This window comes from Rhineura floridana, chromosome 19 (genome assembly GCF_030035675.1).
Source record: "Rhineura floridana isolate rRhiFlo1 chromosome 19, rRhiFlo1.hap2, whole genome shotgun sequence".
NCBI classification, from domain to species: Eukaryota; Metazoa; Chordata; class Lepidosauria; order Squamata; family Rhineuridae; genus Rhineura; species Rhineura floridana.
In genome coordinates this window covers 22,039,484-22,060,039 of record NC_084498.1, presented here as the reverse complement: position 1 = coordinate 22,060,039, position 20,556 = coordinate 22,039,484, and the positions used below count along the sequence as shown (strand labels likewise).

Sequence of the window (20,556 nt, the reverse complement as noted above, 5' to 3'; positions counted from 1 at the left end):
AAGCCAAATTCAAACTATGGTTTACAGCTAGTTTCTGTACACCTATGTAAATACAATTTAGTGATCTAACACAGCCTTTCCCAGTCCACCCATTCTACAGGGGCTAATGAGAGTTGTAGTCCAAAACATCTGGAGTGCACCAGCTTGGGAAAGGTTGATCTAGCAGGTGGAGGCACACCACCTTTGAACACAGAAGCTGTGTTCCTAAATGCCGTGACTGATGGCCATTGATAGTCTGCGCATCCAGACATTTCTAACAACCGGTAGGGAAGGTCCTTCTGTCTACCTTGAACTTGCTGCTTTTCTTGGAAGGAGTATTAAGAGTCATTGATCATACTTGGCAGGTTTCTTGGTTCACTTTTGCTTGGGAGGAGTACCCATCCTTTGCCCAACTTGTTTGGCCAACGGCATGCCATTTGCCGACACTCGCAACTTCCTCTCCTGCCTTTTTTTTCCAGCCTCATTTTCCTGAGACCCAACTTGGAGAAGCTGGATTTTTTTGATCTGATGTGGATTGTGGGGATCACCGACTTTGTCCTCAAGTACCTCACCATTGCTTTGAAGTGCCTGGTTGTTGCTCTGCCAAAAATCATCCTTGCTGTGAAATCGAAGGTAAGACCAAAAAAATCTGTTCTTGGTTGGGATACAGCTTCCTGTTCCTAAGACTTTTTGTTTTAATGTTTTTAATGTCAGTCTCGGGACAGGGGAGAGAAAAGGGACTCCTCTGGTCCTGTAGATCAGCCCGGACTCCCGTTCTTTTGTTCCAAACAGCTTCCTCACAAGGGGCACTTCTTTGTTGCAAAGAGGAAGGGGACGAGAAAGGGCTGATACGTTATTATATTATATTCATATTCCATGATTTGGGTTGAATCCAGCACTGAACAAGCAGGGTTCTGCTTGGGCAAGGGGACTTCCTGTTCCTTTCCTTTCCCCATCCACCCACACGAAATCTGCTCTGGGGGGTCCCCCAGCCTTGTGGAGCAGATTTTGGGGGTGCAGCAGAAGAGGCGGGGAATGCAGGGGAGAGGAGAAAGAGGTTCTGTGGCCAAAGTGGAAGTCTGTTGCACAAGCAGAAGAGCAGCGTTGGATACAATCGGTTCCTTTTTTGTGATGGCACTCCCCCCCCCCCTCGCTTGCTCGCTCTCGCTCGTTGCCCATGGCAGCTATTTTGTACTGGCACCGACAGCACTTTCATCAAGATACGAGTGCCACCACCTCATTTATTACCCAAATTAAAAAAGCACTGGATGCATCCCTATATTTCAGAACACCAGAAGAGCCCAGTTGCAGGATCAGGCCAGTGGCCCATCAAGTCTAGCATCCTGTTCTCACAGTGGCCAACCAGCTGCCCCTCCTCTGGTTTCCAGCAGCTGGTTTTCAGAAGCATAATGCCTTCATTATTTACAGGTGGTTACACCGCACAGTAAACCACGTATCTAGGTGGTGAACCTATGCATATAAACACTTAATCAGCATCTGGACAGTGATACCCAATGACTGGTGGATTGAGCTATCAATCAGGAAACACCGTTGCCAACAGAAGAATCTTAAGCAGGCACCTGGAAAAAAAACTACGGGGAGGAGCCGTTTCGTAGTGGTAGAGCGTCTGTTTTGCATGCAGAAGGTCCCAAGTTCAGTCCCTGGCATCTCCGGGTAGGGCTGGGAATGTCCTCCATCTGAAACCCTGAAGCATGTAGGCAATCAGCAAAGACTAGATTTGGTCTGACTCTTGGGTCTTAGGTACCGATGGCGCTTGCTCGATGTTACTAGGCAAGGAGTTCCACAACTTGGGCACAGAGACTCTTAAAACACCCTCTGCCTTGTAGAAGCAAGATGTGGCACTCTAATAACTCCTCTCTAGCTGAACATAAAGATCAGGCAGGTATATGCAGGGCAAAGTGGACCCTCATGTAAGCTGTTCCCAAGCTGTTCAGACTGTTTTTGTTTATTTGACCTTTGTTTTTATTGTATTTTAATGTTTTCATCGTACGGGTTGTTGTTTTTCAACTTGAGAACTGCTTTGATACTTTCCGATGAAATAGTAGCATATAAACATATTTATCAATCGATAAAAATAAAATGTATGTGCTAACAGTAAGACCTTGGATTTGGCCTGGTGTAAGCAGCCAGCGCAGATCCTTAAGCAGAGGTCTAATGTGTTGTTGATGGAAAGCCCCCTTCCGTGGTCGGGTTGCTGCATTCGGCACAGACTACAGCTTCTGGACCAAGCAGAAGGGAAGGCCCTCATAGAGCACATTGCAGTAGTCTAATTTGGGGGTTACCAGTGGTGAATGCACAGTAGTCAAGCTATCCCCCAATGCAGGAATGGCTGCCGTTTTCTTTCCAGATGACTTTTATAGAAGGACCTTCTAGCTGCCGCGACTGTTTGGGCCATGCAGCTTCCTGCAAGCTACAGGAATGGTCCATATTCTAGCACAGGGATGAGGAACATACTCCCTTCCAGATGTTGTTGCATGCTGAAAGGCCCAAGTTCAATCCCCAGCATCTCCATGTTAGGGCGGGGAACACCTCCTGTCTGAAACCCTGTGGAGTTGCTGCCAGTCAGTGCTCACAGTACTGAGCTAGGTGGGCCAGTGGTCTCTCAATAAAAGACAGCTTCCTCTGTTCCTAATGGAATTAAGCAGTCAAAAAACAGGGGCGATGGTGTGGGCAAGCTCTTCTCATCCTCTTCCCTGGATCACCCACTCACCTTGTATTTCCCCCCTTTGTGCACAAGCCCTTTTGTAGATGGAGACAGATGGGAACCTTCTGTATTAAGCGCACGCTATTATCGTTATTCAGCCGGTGCTGAAATTTCAAGCTGGGAAAAAGTGATTCTAAATGGGTTTTGCGCGAGTAGGTTGGGTTGGAAAGGTTTGTTCCTGGACGCGAAGGGTACTTAGGAGGAATATTAATTTTATCTCTGGCGATCATCCAAGAACCCACCCACCCCGCTCTCGGATGATAATTATTATTTTTATTTGTGGAGATTAATGGGCTGGGTCACAGGATAATCCAGCTTGGGGAGCAAGCAGCATGAAAAGCCGCCCAACATGCGAGTGATGCACATCGTCAGCCGAAGACAAATTGCAGAGCTGGGAGAGGTTCGCAGCCTTTGCTTGCTTGTCTAAGAGCTATCCAAGTCCTCATTAATCCTTGTCCCAGAGAAGAAAGAGACTGCGTCTGTATTTTCACCCACACCGGGAGGCTGGTAAGATTGCATCTGTCAGGGGCCCTCTAATGGCTCGCAGCACAGATGCCTCAATCTGAAATAACTTTTCTTTCTCGGGATACTGATCAACTCAAGTCTCAGTCTTCCCTTCTCCTCCCCCACCCCGCCCCACCCCGACCTTGAAAATAGAGCCCTCCTGAAGTCTGTTGGTGCTACGTTGTGGACATGTCCTTAGAGCGAGTCCTGGATGTTCTGCACTGAATTTGACATCCTGAAAATCTGAGCTTTGTGTATATTTTTATTTTACAAAGAGGCAAGCTTCTAGACCCCATGGTTGCTGAGTCAAGACTGAAAACTCGTGAGTTGTGCCAAGCAATTGGCTGTTTCATACATGATACTTTGCTCCATCAAAATCGAGATAATCTATGTCCAGGGTGGGTTGGGGAAAGCATATGTGTCATGGCAACGATGGGGATTCTGTGGTCTTTACTGAGGCCGCTAGGCTACAGTTTCCATCATCCCTGACCATTGGCCATGCTGGCTGTGGCTGATGGGAGCTGGAGTCTGACAACATCAGCAAGGGCCATACATTCCCTCATCCCTGCACTAAAGTGCACAATTTCCCCCCTACACCTAGATTAACTCCCTTTTGGCAAAGGAAAATGTTGTGCATGAAGCAGCCTGTTTGCTGGAGACCACCTACACGTTCTAAGACGGTTAGCCCCTGGAGACTTACACAATCCAAAGGATTCCAGAATGCTTTGGGGTGTTTTCCAGCAGTCAGTGCCGACAATTCAGCTGAGGCCCTAGTTTTGCTATGAAGTGGCGAGACGGAGTGGGCCTGGGAGACAATTGCGCCCAGTACTGTGGTGTGTGGCCTGGTTTACTGGGGAGCTCTGGGCAATGAAACAGGTCCAGAGACAGCTGGAGCACAAGTGGTGCAAGTCTTGCTGTGAACATGTCCGAACACCCGCAAGAGCAAACGATCATGCTACGGCGTGGCGGTGAAGAAGGCTGTCTTCTTGAGGAAGGGCCATAGCTCAGTGGTTCAGCATCTGCCTTGCACTGGCATCTCCAGATGAGACTGGGAACACACCCCACCTGAAACCCTGGAGAGCTGCTGCCAGTCAGTGTAGACAACACTGAGCTAGATTGGTATAAGGCAGCTGCCTCCATCCCTTCTTCGGCACCTTTGTTGCATCCTCGACTATCCGCCCAGCACAGCTTTTCCGGGTGGTATGAAGGTTGCTTTCATCTACGCCAGTTCACCCAACCTTCGCGCCCTTGGAGACCTGCTGTGACAATGTCCCTTTAAGGATAAAATCGCCTGCCTCCGTGGGGATCTGAATGCCGCTGTTGATACAGTGTCTCTTATGGATGCTTATATACTTTGAGCCTGGAAAGTTAAATACCCACTATCTGTTACACAATAGACTGAAGACCTCACTTCCCTGGCTACCTTTGAACGTATTTTATGTAGACGTGAATTTCAAGTGGATACCTTTTTGGACACTTGGAGGGCTTACACGCTTAACTCAAGATGCATGCACTGTATCCGTAATATAAGCTGATGGTGGTTCGTTGTTATTGGTAGTATTTTATATTATTTCTTTATTTTTATGCCTTTAGTATTTTTCTTATGTGAAATAAAATCTCCCCCCCCTTTGATTGTAAAATGTGCAAGTTAGGGGGGGAAATTGTGGGGCCATTTTCTGCTCTTGACATCTGTGGATATGGACAAGACGCTTGCAGGTGTGTGGGCTACCATAGGCTCTCTTCACCTTTTCCCATCCTGGCTGGGTTGTGCCAGCTGTGGTGAGTTGACTGAGTGGATCCAGGGTGTGGTGAAAGCTTTCTTGCATGATGGCATGGTCCCTGTTGCTCTGAAAGAGGTGGTAGTGTGGCCACGCCTGGGGGAAAAAAAATCCACCCTGGAACCAGAGGGTTATCATGCCATCCATTGCTTGATCACCATTTTGGGGCAAGGTGATTGAGAGGGGTGGAAGCAGAGGCGCAGCTGCGCACACTCTTGGTTGAAGCTGATTACTTTGTTCCATTCCAGGCAATGTTTGGGGACAGAATTGGCCTCAATAATCTGGTGAGTTTTTTCCTACATAACCGTGCTTTCTAGGTAGGAATTTTGTAACCCCGGAAGCCACCTTTACAGTCCCTGTGAGTCCCAGGCTATGGTTTGAAGGCACATGAGGCCAGCACCCTGCTGAAGCTAAGCAGGGTCAGGTCTGGTCAGTGTCTGGATGGGAGACCTCCTGGGAACCATCTGGAAGCCGCCTTGGGTTTCTATCATGAGAAGAAAGGCGGGGTATAAATGCAATAAATAAATAAAATTTAGCAAAGATGATTAAGAATCTAAGAAGAGCCTAACTGCTGGGCCAGGCCAATGGCCCATCGAGTCCAGCCCAGCAGGTGCCCCTACGGGAAGCACGCCAACAGGACCTGAGCGGAAGAGCACATATACCTGATTGGGTCTTTGGTCTGTCTTGCTCAGTATTGTCAACACAGACTGGCAGCGGCTCTCCAGGCTTTCACACAGGGAATCTTTTCCCAGCCCTGTGTGGCGATGCGGGGGATGGAGCCTGGAGCCTTTGGCATGCCACGCAGGTGCTCTCCCACTGAGCTAGATCCCTATGGGAAGCCCACCAGCAGGAACCAAGCACAACAGTGCTCTCCCTGGCTTGCGATTTCCAGCAGCTGACAGTCACAGGCATACCGCCTCCAACAGCGGAGGGGGAGCGCAGCCATCGCGGCTAGTAGCCCTTAGTACCCTGATGCTCTGTGTGTTTGTCTGATCCTCTTTGAAAGCCATCCACATTAGTGGCCGTCACTGCCTCTTGTGGGAGCCAATTCCAGAGTTTAACCCTGCGCTGTGAGCAGGAGCCCTTTCCTTTGTCTGCCCTGAATCTTCCAACATTCAGCTTCACTGGATGTCCCTGAGATCTGGTGTTCTGAGAGAGGGAGAAAAACTTTATCTACTTTATGTGCTTTATGTGCAGAGTCTTGAGTACACCAGGGCTGGGGAGGTGAAGGGGAGGGGGAGGAGGGGGAGGCAGCACCTGCTGTTTCCCAAATTTCTATCATGAGTATCCCTGTTGCCTGCCTTTTTAAAAAAAAAAAATGATAATAAAAATCTCCACGCCCTTCAAGCTGTTGCTCCTTAGCGGCGTAAATGAGAATCTGCCATTTAGCGTGCGGATGACAATGGGCACCTCCAGGAGCCACATGTCTGTGGCCGTTTTAATTTTCTTTAATTCGTTTTCTATTGAACCAAACGGTAGCCGCTTGTTGTTTTGCTGTTAATGGAGGGCGTCCAGCACACCAGAGGTGTAGCCGAGTTCCCTCTTGAGGGAAAGGGAGGGCACAGCTGTTCGACAGCTCTCTAGCTCGGTTTGTCTGGCATCCTTTGGGCTTTTCAGGTTCCAACAAACGGCGGTCCTGAAAAGCATGCCCGGGGAGGTGGGAGGAGGAAGGAAGAGTCCTTCACACAAGGTGTCAAGCGCCTTTTACCTGCTGATACTCGGTGGAGACTGTAAACAGGAGTTTCATCAATGGTGCCTTTGGGTACTTTTTAGACCCTGGAGCAGGGGCACGGAAGCTTTTTTCAGCCTAAGCGCTGCATTCCCTCTGGGGCAACCTTCCGGGGAGCTCATGCCAGTGGTGGGCGGGGCCAGACGCAAGAGAGGGCGGAGCCATTTGTGCAGTAGTCTGCTTGTACTCACGCACCCCTCTCAATACATCTAGACAAGCTGAGGGGCGTTATTGGAGTTCAAGGATGCGTTCCGGCTAGGCAAAAACACTCAAGGAGAGTGTGAAGCAGGGCTCTTGAGGAGCATGGCCTGGGGAAAAGGTGTATGGCGTGGGGAGAGCTCCGAGGGCCAGACAGAGAGGTCTGGAGGGCTGTATTCAGCCCCGGGCCTGAAATTCCCCACCCTCTGCTCTAGACCAGATACTTTTATTGGGGGCCCTCTCTTCAGATGATGATGTGTATTATTTCACTTGCTTCAAAATGTGGCAAGCCAATCATTATGCATTTTTGGACCCGCCCCTTCGTTCTGCTAATTGGGGCCCTGGACTTCCTCCCTAATGTCCTGCCCCAATGGCACTGCTCTGCTTCATGAACTGCTTGGGCTACATGCTCTGTTTCCAAATGCTGGTCGAGATGGTGAATTGATCGGTGGGATTTTGTATATTTCCCAATCGATGCTTATTCTCCATCTCCCAAGTTTAGGAACATAGAGAAGCTGTGTTATACAGAGTCAGAACCTCATAAGAACATAAGAACATAAGAAGAGCCTGCTGGATCAGGCCAGTGGCCCATCTAGTCCAGCATCCTGTTCTCACTGTTCACCTCGGTCCGTCAAGCTCAGTCTTGCCTACCCTGATTGGCAGAGGCTCTCCAGGGATTCAGAGAAGGCCCTTTCTCAGCCCTATCTGGAGATGCCATTGGGGGTTGACTTGAACCTGGGACCTTCTGCATGCAAGGCAGATGCTCTGCTGCTTAACCACTGCTCTGCCTCATAGATCCAAGTTCCATGGCCGAATAAGCATGTTGCAACACAAAGGGCAGAATCTTCTCTACTGTGAAAGGCTTTTTTTGTCCAAAGCTTTAATGCAGGGATGGACGTGTTTGTGACTCGATCTGCTTATGCACCAGTGTGCACAAACGCCCGCGAATCTGTATGTTATGCGTGCATTTACAGGCATGCTAATTCTGGGGAATGGGCAATGCTGCTTGTGAGATCTTTACTGGAGATGATTGTGCACTGCAGACCTTCTTGCTATAGGCCAGAATGGGAAAAGGGTCATAGCTCAGTGGCAGGACATCTGCTTTGCAGGCAGAACGTCCCCGGTTCAATCCCCAATGGCTTCTCCAGGTATACATACCTATATACACACATATATTGTATTTTATGCAATTTTAATTGTATGTATTTTAATTTACTTCAGTGTTTTTGTGTTTTTTATTGTGTACAATTTTATTATGCACGTGTGTGATTTTATTGCAAGCCACCCTGAGTGCCCTGTGATAGGGTAGAAGGGCAGGAAAGAAATATTTTAAATAAAAAATAAAGTAGGGCTGGGAATGAATCCTGGAAAGCTGCTGCCAGTCAGTGCAGACAATACTGAGCTGGATAGGCCAATGGTCTGTATGAGACAGATTCCTATGTGCTAAAAGAAGGGTTGTGGCTGAGTGGGGAGAGCATCTGCTATGGATGCAGAAGGTCCCAGTTCGGTCCCCAGCATCTCTGGGTAGGGCTAGGAGAGCACTCTGCTTGGGACTCCGGAGAGCAGCTGCCAGTCAGTGTGGGCATTCCTGACCTTGACAGACCATTGGCCTGACTCCGTATAAGGCAGCTTCTCAATCTCCTATGTACTTGTCCAGTTTTTCAGACACAACAAGATGGCCTAAGGCGATCTGTGGCTGTCGTCCAGGATTCGAACCCAAGTCTTCCAAACCCAGTTTGCAGCCCTGGATCCTCTGGGCTGGCTGGGGGAGTCCGTAGCAGTAGGTGCAGTAGAGCCTGAGCTGGCAGGACTGGGCGCGAGATGCTTCAGGAAGAAGTAGCCGGGGGAAAGATGACTCTGTAAGGCCTGTGAGTCCTTGCTTGCTTTTGCCAGTGAGGAGGATTTCAAGCGGCCCGCCTTGAAAAGCCAGCGACGGCCTCGTCCTTACCAGACTCCCGGCAACGAACCATGCGTTTGCTCTGGAGCCTCCCTGCTAATCTATTAAACTGGGGATCTCAGATTGTTGCCATTACAGATTTGCTCAGTTAGCTCCCCCCCCCCCCCCGGGATTTGGAGAAGGAGGAGGAGAGCCCGGGTCCTTGAGTAAGTGGCTGGCGTGACCTTACTCTGCATCCCGAGGGATATGAGCTCATGCAAATGCTGCAGCTCTCCAAAGGCTTCAATTTGTTCCTCGTGCGCACGCGAGAGAGAGGACAGCTTGCAGAGTGATCTCATCCTGGGGGACCCCGAGGGGGGTGGGTGGGGGGAGCAGGCAGTGCCTGCTGTTCTCCTCTAGGACCCTAATGGGCTCAGTCCCTACGGTCCCGGCCGGCTCCTTGCTGGCAGCGAGGAAGCAATGTTGGAGAATGCATGAAAGCCTGCAGTGTAAACAGACTTCTCTTCTACCAGCAGCCCACTTTTGAGGAATGGGGCAAAATCCTTCTGGTAGGATTTTGTGGGGTGTAGTGGTTAGAGGGCCAGACCGGGACCCGGGAGATCTGGGTTCAAATCCCTGCTCAGCCATGAAGCTCTCACTGGGTAACCTTGGGGCAGTCCCTGTCTTTCAGCCTAGCTTACAGGGTTGCTGTGAGGATAAAATCAGAAGGGGGAGGACCATGTTTGTACACCACCGTGAGCTCCTTGGAGGAAGGGTGGCATAGAGTCACGTTCTCCGGTGCTGATGCGGCAGGGTGTGAAGCCCCCTGTTCACACTGATAAAAAACATAGGAAGCTGCCTTACATGGAGTCAGGCCATGGGTCCATCGAGCGCAGCATTGCCTGCACTGACTGGCAGCAGCTATCCAGGGTTCCAGGCACGGACCTCTTCCAACCCCACCTGGAGATGCCGGGGACTAAACTTGGGGCTGCCATCAGTCCCTGCCGGCATGGCCAGTCATCAGGCATGAAATGAGTCCAGCTGTCTTTGGAGGGCATTCATCGCTCACCATTGGCCATGCTGGCTGGGGCTGGCAAGAGCTGAAGTCCCAACAGCACCTGGAGCACAGCAGGTTCCTCTCCACTGTCATACGGGGTTGCCCTCTTTAAAGGGGGAAGGGCTGTTGCTCAGTGGCAGAGCATCTGCTTGGCATGCAGAAGGTCCCCGGTTCAATCCCCGATGGCATCTCTCGGTAGGGACCCTTGTCTGAAACCCAGGGGAGCTGCTGCCAGTCAGTGTGGACAACACGGAGCCAGATGTACCGAGAGTCTGGCTTTGTCTAAGCCGCCTGCTTGTTTATGCTGTGGCTGCTGCGATGCGAGGCGGGCTTTGAGCTGATGCACGAGGTAGAACAGCCTTCCCCTGCAACCTGGGCTGGTGGGAATTGCCATCCAGAGCATCTGGAGGGCTCTGGGTTGGGGCAGGCTGAGAGAAAGGTAAGAGGCGCAGCCTCTCTTGGGGACGACAGATGCGATGACTGTATTTTCAAGCCGTCCTCCCGGCCCCAGGAGGGCAGTCAGCCAGGAGGTAAACACTGATCTAAATTGCTTTGCAGGCCCTGCGGCGGTTGGCTCTGTGAAGCTGAGCATGGCTTTGTAGGGAAGGGGCAGATGCATAGGAGAGGATCCTGATCGTGTTTTGCAAAGAGCCTGCTCTTGTGTGAGGGGTAGGACACAATGCCAAGTAGACCAACACCAGCTCAAGAGCCACTCACCCCCCACCCAGAACCACACAGCTCTCTCATTCCCCAATACAAGATTCTTTGAACCTGGTCCTCGGACACATCAGACGAGAGGCACACCTGTTTGTAGCTTTGAAGCACTAAAGGTTCCTGTAGGGATGGGTGAGTGGCTCACACAATTGAACCCTTTGCTATAGACATTTTTAAAAATGTAGCGTGCCATGCTGGAGATTTATGTGCAGGGATTTTTTTTAAAAAAAAATCCTCTGTGGCAGGGATGAAGAACCTCAGGCCTGAGGGATCAGTGCAGCCCTCTAAGCCTCGCTTTCTGGTCCTTGGGACTCACCCGAGGCCACACCCCTGGCCAGCCCTCCTTTGCACTCTCCTTGAGTTGTTTCCCCCCGGGTGGCATCAGGGCTGTGGAGTCGGAGTCGTGGAGTCGGAGTCGGAAGCAATTTTGGGTGGAGTCGGAGTTGGTAGAAATGTACTGACTCCGACTCTGGCTTCAAAATAAATTTTGATTGACACATTTTTAAAAATATAAATTCAAAATGCCAAAGAAGCTTCCCATGAAGTCAGCTGTAGTTGAGCATTTCACCGTAACTCAAGATGGAAAACATTTTGCGTGTGAGTGTATGACACAGGACCCAGATGATGACAAATGCTGTGATGCCAAGATCAGCGCATATTCAGGCAGCGATAAAAATGCTCCTATGAGAGCTTCCAATTTAAAAAGACATTTACAGCCCTTTCCATTGCTATGGAGTTGGAAGCAATTTTGGGTAGAGTCGGAGTCGGACAGTAGAAAAATAGAGGAGTCGGAGTCGAAGGTTTGACGTACCGACTCCACAGCCCTGGGTGGCATGCGTCCTTGAACTCTGAGTGTCTGTAGAAACTGACTGGTACAGAGGTAAAACTCACATGAAGTATTCCGCCTGCTTTTGCGGCCCTGCCCTTCGCTGTCATGTGGCCCCTTGGAGGCTGGCCAGAAGGGAATGTGGCCCTTTGGGCTGAAGAAAGCTCCCCACCCCTGTCCTGTGGCAAAGTATTCATTTGGGTGAAGGTGGGGGTTACTCGCTGGTAAACGCACACAGGATTGTAGCCTCTCCCTAGAGCTCCTCGCTTCTCTTTGCCTCCTTGGTAACCAAAGTGTCTTACGGGCGCTTCCGGACAACTTGTTTAACAAGCACTCGTCCGGATTTGTTTGCAGGGAGGTGAGAGATTGGTTGCTTGATGAGCATTCGTCCTGATTTGGTTGCGGGGAGAGGAGGTGCCGCTGCCTCACCCTTCCCTGTTTCTGATCGCGAAAAGTCCAATCTTTGGGGGGAAGGGGTTTTGTTCTCCTAGATGCGCAACCTCAATTTGCCGGCCTGTGATTGAATCCCGCCTGGGAGTGCCCTTCGATGCTTTTCCTTTTGTGTCTTGCAGGGGAAGTTCTACCTGGTCATTGAAGAAGTGAGCCAGCTGTTTCGATCCCTCGTCCCCATCCAGCTGTGGTACAAATACATCATGGGGGACGATCCGTCCAGCAGCTATTTTCTGGGGGGGAGTCTCCTCATCATGTATAGCCTCTGCAAAGTAAGTTGTCAGCTGGAGATTCCCCATTCAGCAAGGGTGGGGAATGCGGCCCTCTGGGCCTCTCTGTGTGGCCCTTGGAACTCTCCCCAGGGTGCATCTCCTGTCCCCAGGCCACACTCCTCACGGGCCCTCTTTGAATGTTTTTGCCTGGCTCCTTGAACTCTGATCATGCCTCTTTCTTGCCCAGATGGAGGAGAGTGGAGTGTGTGTGTGTAGAATTCAGTCCACTGTACAAAGGTAAAATGTATTTGTGTATTTAATTTATTTATTTATATCCCACCCCCCTTCCTGCCACATGAGCCCAGGGCAGCAAATGCTCCTGCGATTAAAAAAGCAACAGCAGTAAAAGTGAAATAAAAACACATTGAAAACATTTTGAAACTGTCAGAAACATCTAAAAATGATAAAACACAATAAAACATCTAAGACACATTTCAGAACAGATGCAACCAAACCTTGCATCTGGATAAGCCTGCCGAAACAGAAAAGTTTTCAGCCGGCATCTAAACGAGTACAGTGTTGGCGCCTGCCTAATGTCAAGAGGCTGGGAGTTCCAAAGTGCAGCTGCTGCCGCACTAAAAGGATGACTCCAAAAGGAATTTACATTTGTTGCTTTGCCTGCTTTTAAGGTGTTGGACTATGACCTGGGAGACCAGGGTTTGAATCCCCACACAGCCATGAACCTCACTGGGTGATCTTGGGCCAGTCACTGCCTCTCAGCCTCAGAGGAAGGCAATGGTAAACCACCTGTGAATACTGCTCACCATGAAAACCCTATTCATAGGGTCACCCATAAGTCGGAATCGACTTGAAGGCAGTCCATTTAATTTTCATTTTCACCTCTGGCCCCACCCCCACAGGCATCTGGCCCTTGAAAGGTTGCCTAAGATGGAATGCGGCCCTCGGCCTGGAAAAGTCTCCCCACCGCTGCACTGCAACATTTTCCCCACAGCTGGTTTTCCTTTCAAACGTTGATGTTTGCCAAGCCCAGGGTGTGCCTTGCATTCAGACTATCATACCTTAGCAGCCATGATAGGGACAAACGTTTTTAACCATCCTTTCTTTGTGTGCGTCAGCAAAAAAACTAGGAAGTCTTCGACGGTGTTCAGTTTCTTTTTTCATCTGAACTGGGAAACTGTGTTTTGAACAACTTTGGAACAAAGCCTGATACCGTATTTCAAAGCTGCGAACTGTAGTTTCTCAGTTTGGACGAAACAGGACATTGTTATTAATTGAAGAACTTCCTGGTTAGTTTGACAATTTGCTTGCAAATTATATATATTAAGATCTTCCTCTGTAGGTGCAGAATACCCCTGCAGCTAGGATGAGTGTGGCTTTCAAACCGCATCAGGAGAGACATCGGGCTCCTGCTGGGAGGAACAGCGGGATATAAATCTAACAAATAAATAAAATAAACAAAGGGCCCATCTAGTCCAGGATCCTGTTCTCACAGTGGCCAGCCAGATGCCCCTGGGAAGTCCACAAGCAGGACCTGAATTCAACACTCCCCACATGCGGCCCCCAGCGACTGGTATTCGGAAGCATGCTGCCTCCGACACTGAATGTAGAACATGACCGTTGTGGCGAGCAGCCATTGATAGCCTTGACCTCCATGAATGCGCCTAATCCCATTTTAAAGCCATCCAAGTTGGGAGCTGTCACTGCCTCTTGTGGGCGCAAATTCTTCTGCTTCATCATAATCATCGCTGTTATTTATTGAGTTTATATCTTGCCTTCCACCCAAAGGAGCCCAGGGTGGCAAACACGTCAACAAACACTTTTAACAACAAAAAGAAAAGCATTCTAAAAACAGTTACAAGCACTGCAAAAAACACAGGTGCAGTTAAAAACATCCTTTCATCCGGTGATCTCTGGGTTGCCAGGAACAGTCTCCATTGGCCATCCAATGCCTGAGTAAACAGGATTGTGCGCTCTGTGAAGAAGTCCTCTGTCCTGAATCTTCCAGAGTTTAGCTTCATGGGAGGCCAACGACCTCAACCGAGTGTGTGTGCGTTTTGTACGGTCTAAAACTAACATATTCAGACCAGAGCTTGGAAAAGTTACTTTTTTGAACTACAACTCCCATCAGCCCCAGCCAGCATGGTGCTGGCTGGGGCTGATGGGAGATGTAGTTCAAAAAAGTAACTTTTCCAAGCTCTGATTCAGACTTACCCCTTGGCCTCCTCCAAAGCAGAGCAGGTGTGGGGTCTGTGTTAATTTTTAAAATCGAGGTAGTAAGTGAAGGATGAGGAGCCTGTCGCCCTCCATATGTGGTTGGCCCTGGTGGCTGGGACTGCCCCCAAACATCTGGATGGCTACAGGCCCCCCATTTCCACCTTATGTAGAAGGATTTTGTTTAAACACCTTTCTCCAGTTTTTGTCTACAAGTTGATTCAAAAGCCTAGTTGCCTGTGGAGTTTTTTTTCAGCCGCCCCACAGGTTGAAATTCGACAGATGAAGCTTTGTATCACAATTCAAAGAAAACAATGTTCCCGTCCTTGAAGCGCAGCCACAGCGCGCTGCTCCTCCAATGAATTTCTGCATCTTTCGTTCCAGTCTTTTGACATCTGTGGTCGCGTGGGAAGTGTGAGGAAGGCCCTGAAGGTCCTTTGCACCCCTCAGGTAGGCAGGCAGCTGCTCTGCTTTCTGATAATGACAGTGATTGGGTGTTTCAACAGTTGGAAGGGAGGCCTTCTCTCGGAGCAGAGAGAGATTGGCGAGGTTCTCTGTGGGTTCTGCAAGGCCCAGGGGGATTTGCTAACGTTGCACAGGTTGGACAAGATTTGAACTTCAGAGTCCAGCTAAGCGAATGCATCCCTGGAAATAACTGAAAATGGTTCTTTGCATGAAGCTGGGAATGAAATGGTTTCAACCAGGGTTTTAATATAGTGCTTGGGGGCCGTCAAATGCAGGCCTGAGGGCCAAATGCAGCCTCCCAGGCCTCTCTAAATGGCCCTTGGAACTGTCTTCAAGCCACACTCCTCACTGGCCCTGCTCCACGCCCTGAGAGTTTTGGCCTCGCTGGAATGTGTTCTTCAGCTCTAATAAAGCCTCTTGCTTCCCTAGACGGAAGCCAGAGCGGGTGTGTGGAGAAACTAGCCTCCTGTACAAAGGCAGATCTTACATTGGCTGCTCTGGCCTCTTTTGCCTCTGGTCCCTCTCACCACTGCCATGTGGCCCCCCAAAGTTTGCCCAGAAGGGAACAAGGCCCTCGGTGACTGTCACCCACGTCTGACTGCGGCAAATTCCATTGTTGTAACTGGGCGCCCCTCCCTTTGATCCTTTTGCCAGAGCTACGGGGTCCGTGCGACCAATCAGCAGTGCAGCGAGGCGGGCGACATCTGTGCCATCTGCCAGGCTGAGTTCAGGGAGCCTCTCGTCCTCTTATGCCAGGTAATTCTCACTGATGGTTTTGGTACAGGGCACTCTGGACAAGCATTGCTTCATTTACCCAGACAGCTAAGTCAGCTCTGGGTGTAAGCATTAGGGCTGGGGTAGAGAATTCAGCATCCTTAGAATTTGGACTGGCGCCAGCCATCGGAAACCTTGGGCAGCTGCCGGGGCCCACTCGTGTCTTCTTGGGGCCTGAGCAGTGGGCTGTTCCGAGCCACCATTTTTAACAGTTGCCACAATGCTACAGAGCGAGGCCACATCAGGCACTCTGCGGGACCCTCCAGATATCCTTTTTATTGAGCCTTCACAATTATTTCTGCTCGTGATAGTTTCTGGACGGTTATATGCAATCCCGCTTCCAATACCGTTTGCACCTGCAAAAGTTTCAGGGCAAGCCTAATGTTTCATTTCCAAGCGGTGCATGTCCTGTAACTTCCTGCTGCTTTTCATACCACAAACGGTCCAGATTTATTTTATTTTTGCTGCGCTACAGCTCAGGAGTGCCCCCCCTCGGGTGGCAATAATGTGGTAACGTTGGGGAAGCACTGCCAAACAACTAATAAAGCAGAATGATGTGTGGATCATCTAGTATAAATCCACCACTAATGCACTCTTATTGCGTCAGTGACTTGTTGCAGAATACACCCACAAAAAAACCTCATGAGTCTGGAGGGGCCCCTGAATATTGTGGTGAATTTAGAATGGTGGCTTGCAGCTGCCTGAAACCGGGTAAATCAGCTGAGCGGGTGGGGGGCTGATGTAAGAAAGGGCCCACAGAGGACAATTTGCAAAGGGTCCCATTAAACCTAGCACTGGTCCTGCTGAGAAATGTGGCTTTTTAAAAAAAATTAAACCAAATTACTGGCCTTTATGGTTGTGGAGATGACGTTGTAAAGCTGACAGACAGCAGATTGGTTGCAATCTCAGAAGCCGGAGAAAGACTAATAGCTCAGTGGCGGAATATCTGCTTTGCATGAAGAATGTCCCAGGTTGAATCCGCAAAATCACTAAGTGGGGCTGGGCGCGTCCCCTCTCTGACACTCTTGAGAGCCACTGCCAGTCAGTGTAGACAATACTGACCTAGAGGTGGTCAGTGGTCTGACTAAAGGTGACAGCCTCCGATGTAAGGCCCAGGGGTCAACGCTCCGCGGCAGAGCATCTGGTTTGCATGCAGAAGACCCTGGTTCAATCCCCGGCTGCTCCAGATAGATAGGCTGGGGGTGTCCCCTCTCTGACACCCTGGAGAGCCGCTGCCAGTCAGTGCTAGAGGGACCACTGCTCTGACATGGTATAAAACACCGTTCTACAACGGCCTTGGTACAGGATGATGCGACACCGTGTTCTTCTAAGTTGGGGAAAGGGGGGGGGGCTTTGCACTGTTTTGTAGTTGTTCAGACACACAGCTTATACCAAGCCTTGCGTGGGTTCCTTTCGCCTGTACAGCATGTCTTTTGCGAAGAGTGCCTCTGCCTTTGGTTTGACCGGGAGAAGTCCTGCCCGCTCTGCCGCGCTGTGGCCGTGGAAACCCTGCGGTGTTGGAAGGACGGAACCACCTCTGCTCACTTCCAGGTGTATTAAATCCGATGGCTGCAGTGATGTCTTTGTGTGTGTGTGCGTGGTGGGGGGGGAAGAGGAGGAGGAGGAGTATTGGCTTGGATACTTCTTTGAAGTCATTGCACCCCCCAGCCCCACAAACGCAGTCCTGTCTCCAGCTGGAGCTTTGAATCTTCTGTCCGGAGCTGTCGGAAGCTGCGGAGAAGCTTCTCTTTTCGTCGCTTTGGCCTCCGTTTCTGCCTCTTTTACTCAGAGCCAGCCGGGTCCTTAAGGGGAGGGCCGTAGCTCCGTGGCAGAGCATCAGCTTTGCGTGCAGAAAGGTGCCAGTTCGATTCCCGGCGTCTCGACAGGTTGCACTGGGGAAGAACCTTCTCCGTCTGAAACCCTGGAGGGCTGCTGCCACTCAGTGTAGACATTACTGAGCTAGGTGGAGCCAATGCCCTGATTTGGTATAAGGCCAGCCTTCTATTTAATTCGGCCCTTTAGTTAGAACCGTGAGGACTAGAATCATCTTCTTTATTATTATTTAATGGGAAGGGCGTTAGCTTAGTAGTAGAGCTTCTGTTTTTCATGCCGAAGGTCCCTGGTTCGGCCCCTAGAGATAAGGAAGGGCCTTCTCCGTCTGACTAGCAGCTGCTCAGTGTAGGAGGTGCTGAGTTAGATGTGACCACTTACACTGACATGGTATAAGGCACTCCTATTCCGTTCTTTATTTAGAATTATGAGGACTAGAATCTTGCCTCCTAGGAAGGAGGGGCATAGCTCAGTGCTAGTACTGAGGTAGGTGTTCTGACTCAGTATAAGGCAACTTCCCATTTACCTAGGAGTGTTTGAAGACGAGGGGTGGATCCAGTGGGCAAGTCTCTTGCATTTGCTCTGGATGCTGAGTGCATCCTTTGCAGGCAAGAGGTCTCAGGTTTCAACCCTGGCATCTCCAGGTACGGCTAGGAAAGAACCATGGAGAGCCTCTGCCGAACAGAGTAGACAGTACTGAAGTAGCTGGACCAATGGCTCTGACTCAGTATGACGCACCTTCCTGTGGTCCTTGCGGAGGCACCAAACACCTTCTTTCCGTCTCTCTCAGGTTTTGGGAGACCAAAAGGAAAAACGTCTTCACACAGGCTGTAATTCACACTCGGCATTTGTTATCACAGGCTGTGGTGATCGCCACTAACTGAAGACAACTTAAAAAAAAAAAAAGGATTGGACAAATTTCACATAGGATCAGCCTATCAATGCCTACCGGCCCTGATGACTCAATGGAGCCTCCATGTTCACAGGCAGCCTACTACCGAGGAGAAACAATACTGGGAAGCTGCAAGGGCTATTGTCTTAGTGCCCTGCTGATGGGATTTCTAGAGGCCATTCTTGGAAAAGGGATGCTGAATTGGATGGGCCTTTGGTCTGACCCAGCAGGGCTGTCGTTTGGATCTTAGAAAAATCTGTGTTTACTTCTGCACGTGTTCCAGGCGAGCCGATTTTCCATGAGTTTGCAGGGAGGCTGCCCGCAAACAACCTTCAGCCTGCACACCGGCGCTGTTCATGTCACCTCCGTGTTAAATGTTGTGCGTTCATCTAAGAAAAACAGTATTGTATACCGGAGTTTTGTTTACTTGGTCAACCTGGTTGCCCTCCGGATGTTGTTGGCTTCCAACGCCCGTCAGCCCCAGCTGCTAGAAACTGCAGGAGAGGAGAGCCCTCTTGCGCTCTGGTCCTGCTTGTGGGGTTTCCAGAGGCGCCTGGTTGGCCACTGTGAGAACAGGATGCTGGACTAGATGGGCCACTGGCCTGATCCAGTAGGCCACTTCTGATGTTCTTATACGGTGGGAGTTACAGCCTGACAATATTTGGAGGGTCACAGTTTCCCTGTCCTTGATTTACTTCTTGCACCATGATCTGTGCTTATTTAATTTATCCAGCGCTTGCATGGAGCTCCCAGAGATCTCTCATCTACTAACTCTCATTAAATGGAGCTCACTCCATTGACTGGGGACGTGCTGGCTTGCAACCAACTCCACGTGTGGATTGCAGCACAAATGGAACTTTGTATTCACGTGCTTGTGTGTGTGTGCATCATTGTCCCCTAGCCTAGCAACTTACCACATTCCTTTACCACATGTTACCATATCGGCTACATTTGGACGATTCCCCAAGGCTGCCTGCTCCTCCCATTCCTGTGTCCCCCTCCCGTGACGCACCAGAAGTTCTTGGCTTGTGTGAAGATCCTGGCTTGCATTAATCCAGAGCTCGTCATTACGTCTGAACTGAGGAACTCTGGCTTAAGGTCGGTTAGCAAACCAGTTCCCCGGTTCAGGAGACACCGGGGACTCTAGCTTGAAGGAAGGTCTTCTTCACACAGCCCATGGATGTAATTCACTCCCGTAAGAGGTAGTAACGGCCACCAACTTGGAAGGCTTTAAAAGGGGGTTGGGCAAACTCAAGGAGGATGAGGCTACCAATGGCTACTAGCCACGGTGGCTATGTTCTACCTTCACTGTTGGAAGCAGGGAGACTCTGAAGGCCAGTCGCCGGGCATTGCAAAGTGAAGAGCTCAGGTCTTCCTTTTGGGCTTCCCAAAGGCATCTGGTTGGCCTGATCCAAAAGGGCTTGTCTTGTGTGCTTCATTTCCTGTTTTGTTCACCGACATTAAGTCAGACTTCCCCAGACTCTGGCACTCATCCAGAGTTTCATCAACCAATGATTATGATGATTTACATTTATATCCCTTCTTTCCTCCAAGGACCTCAAGATGGTGCATGTACTTTCCCCTCTGCCCATATTACTCTCACAACAACCCTGTGAGGTAGGTTAGGCTGCGAGACAGTGACCGGCCCAAGCTCACCCAGCGGGCTTCATGGCTGAGTGGGATTTGAACCCTGGTCTCCCAGAGCCTAGTCCGACACTCTAATCCTGGGCTCCTGCTGGGAGGAAGGGCGGGATATAAATCAAATAATAAATAAATAATCCACTACACTGCACTAGTTCATGGCTTACGAAGCCTTGGAATGATTGTCCAAACATAGCTGTTGTCTGTTATTTGCTCACACCCTTTTTCTTTCGCTCTGCCTCATCTTGTGCAACCCTCCTCCCCCCAGAAAACTGTAGTAGTGTAATCACTTAAAATATTGTGTTTAGAATAAAGCTTACCAATGGCAACCATTTGTTTGAAGTGTGGACCTATGTTAAAAGTGAATCTGTGTTGGGCAGCTCAACTTAGTCCTGCGACAAGGTAGTGTTGCTAATGTCCTCTGGACCAGAGGGCCCTGATCCAGCTCTAGTTACACTGGACAAGGTATTTGTGCATCACCAGTTGCACGTGGGCACGTTTCCACATCCTTGCATATGTGCTAGAACACTCATCCCACAGAAAATCATTGTCACACCTCAACAAGGGTTAGGCGCCAGGTGGTCAGGATCCAGAGATGGGGGTGTGGGAGACAGTTGTCAGTCCCGCGCAGGGATGCAAATTTCCCATCATCCCTGGCCATTGGCCATGCCGGC

General features: G+C 50.0%; 1 protein-coding gene across 1 annotated transcript in view; it reads left to right on the top strand.

Annotated features, from left to right (window-relative positions):
* RNFT2 (ring finger protein, transmembrane 2) overlaps window positions 1-20,225 on the top strand; it is a 30,749-nt gene extending 10,524 nt beyond the window's left edge. Inside the window, exons 5-9 of the mRNA XM_061602422.1 lie at window positions 459-612; window positions 11,959-12,108; window positions 14,665-14,730; window positions 15,400-15,501; window positions 16,945-20,225. Coding sequence (XP_061458406.1) covers window positions 459-612; window positions 11,959-12,108; window positions 14,665-14,730; window positions 15,400-15,501; window positions 16,945-17,079 — 607 coding nt within the window. The 3' untranslated portion in view covers window positions 17,080-20,225. The remainder of the gene's footprint in view (window positions 1-458; window positions 613-11,958; window positions 12,109-14,664; window positions 14,731-15,399; window positions 15,502-16,944) is intronic.
* Window positions 20,226-20,556: the final 331 nt, after the last annotated feature.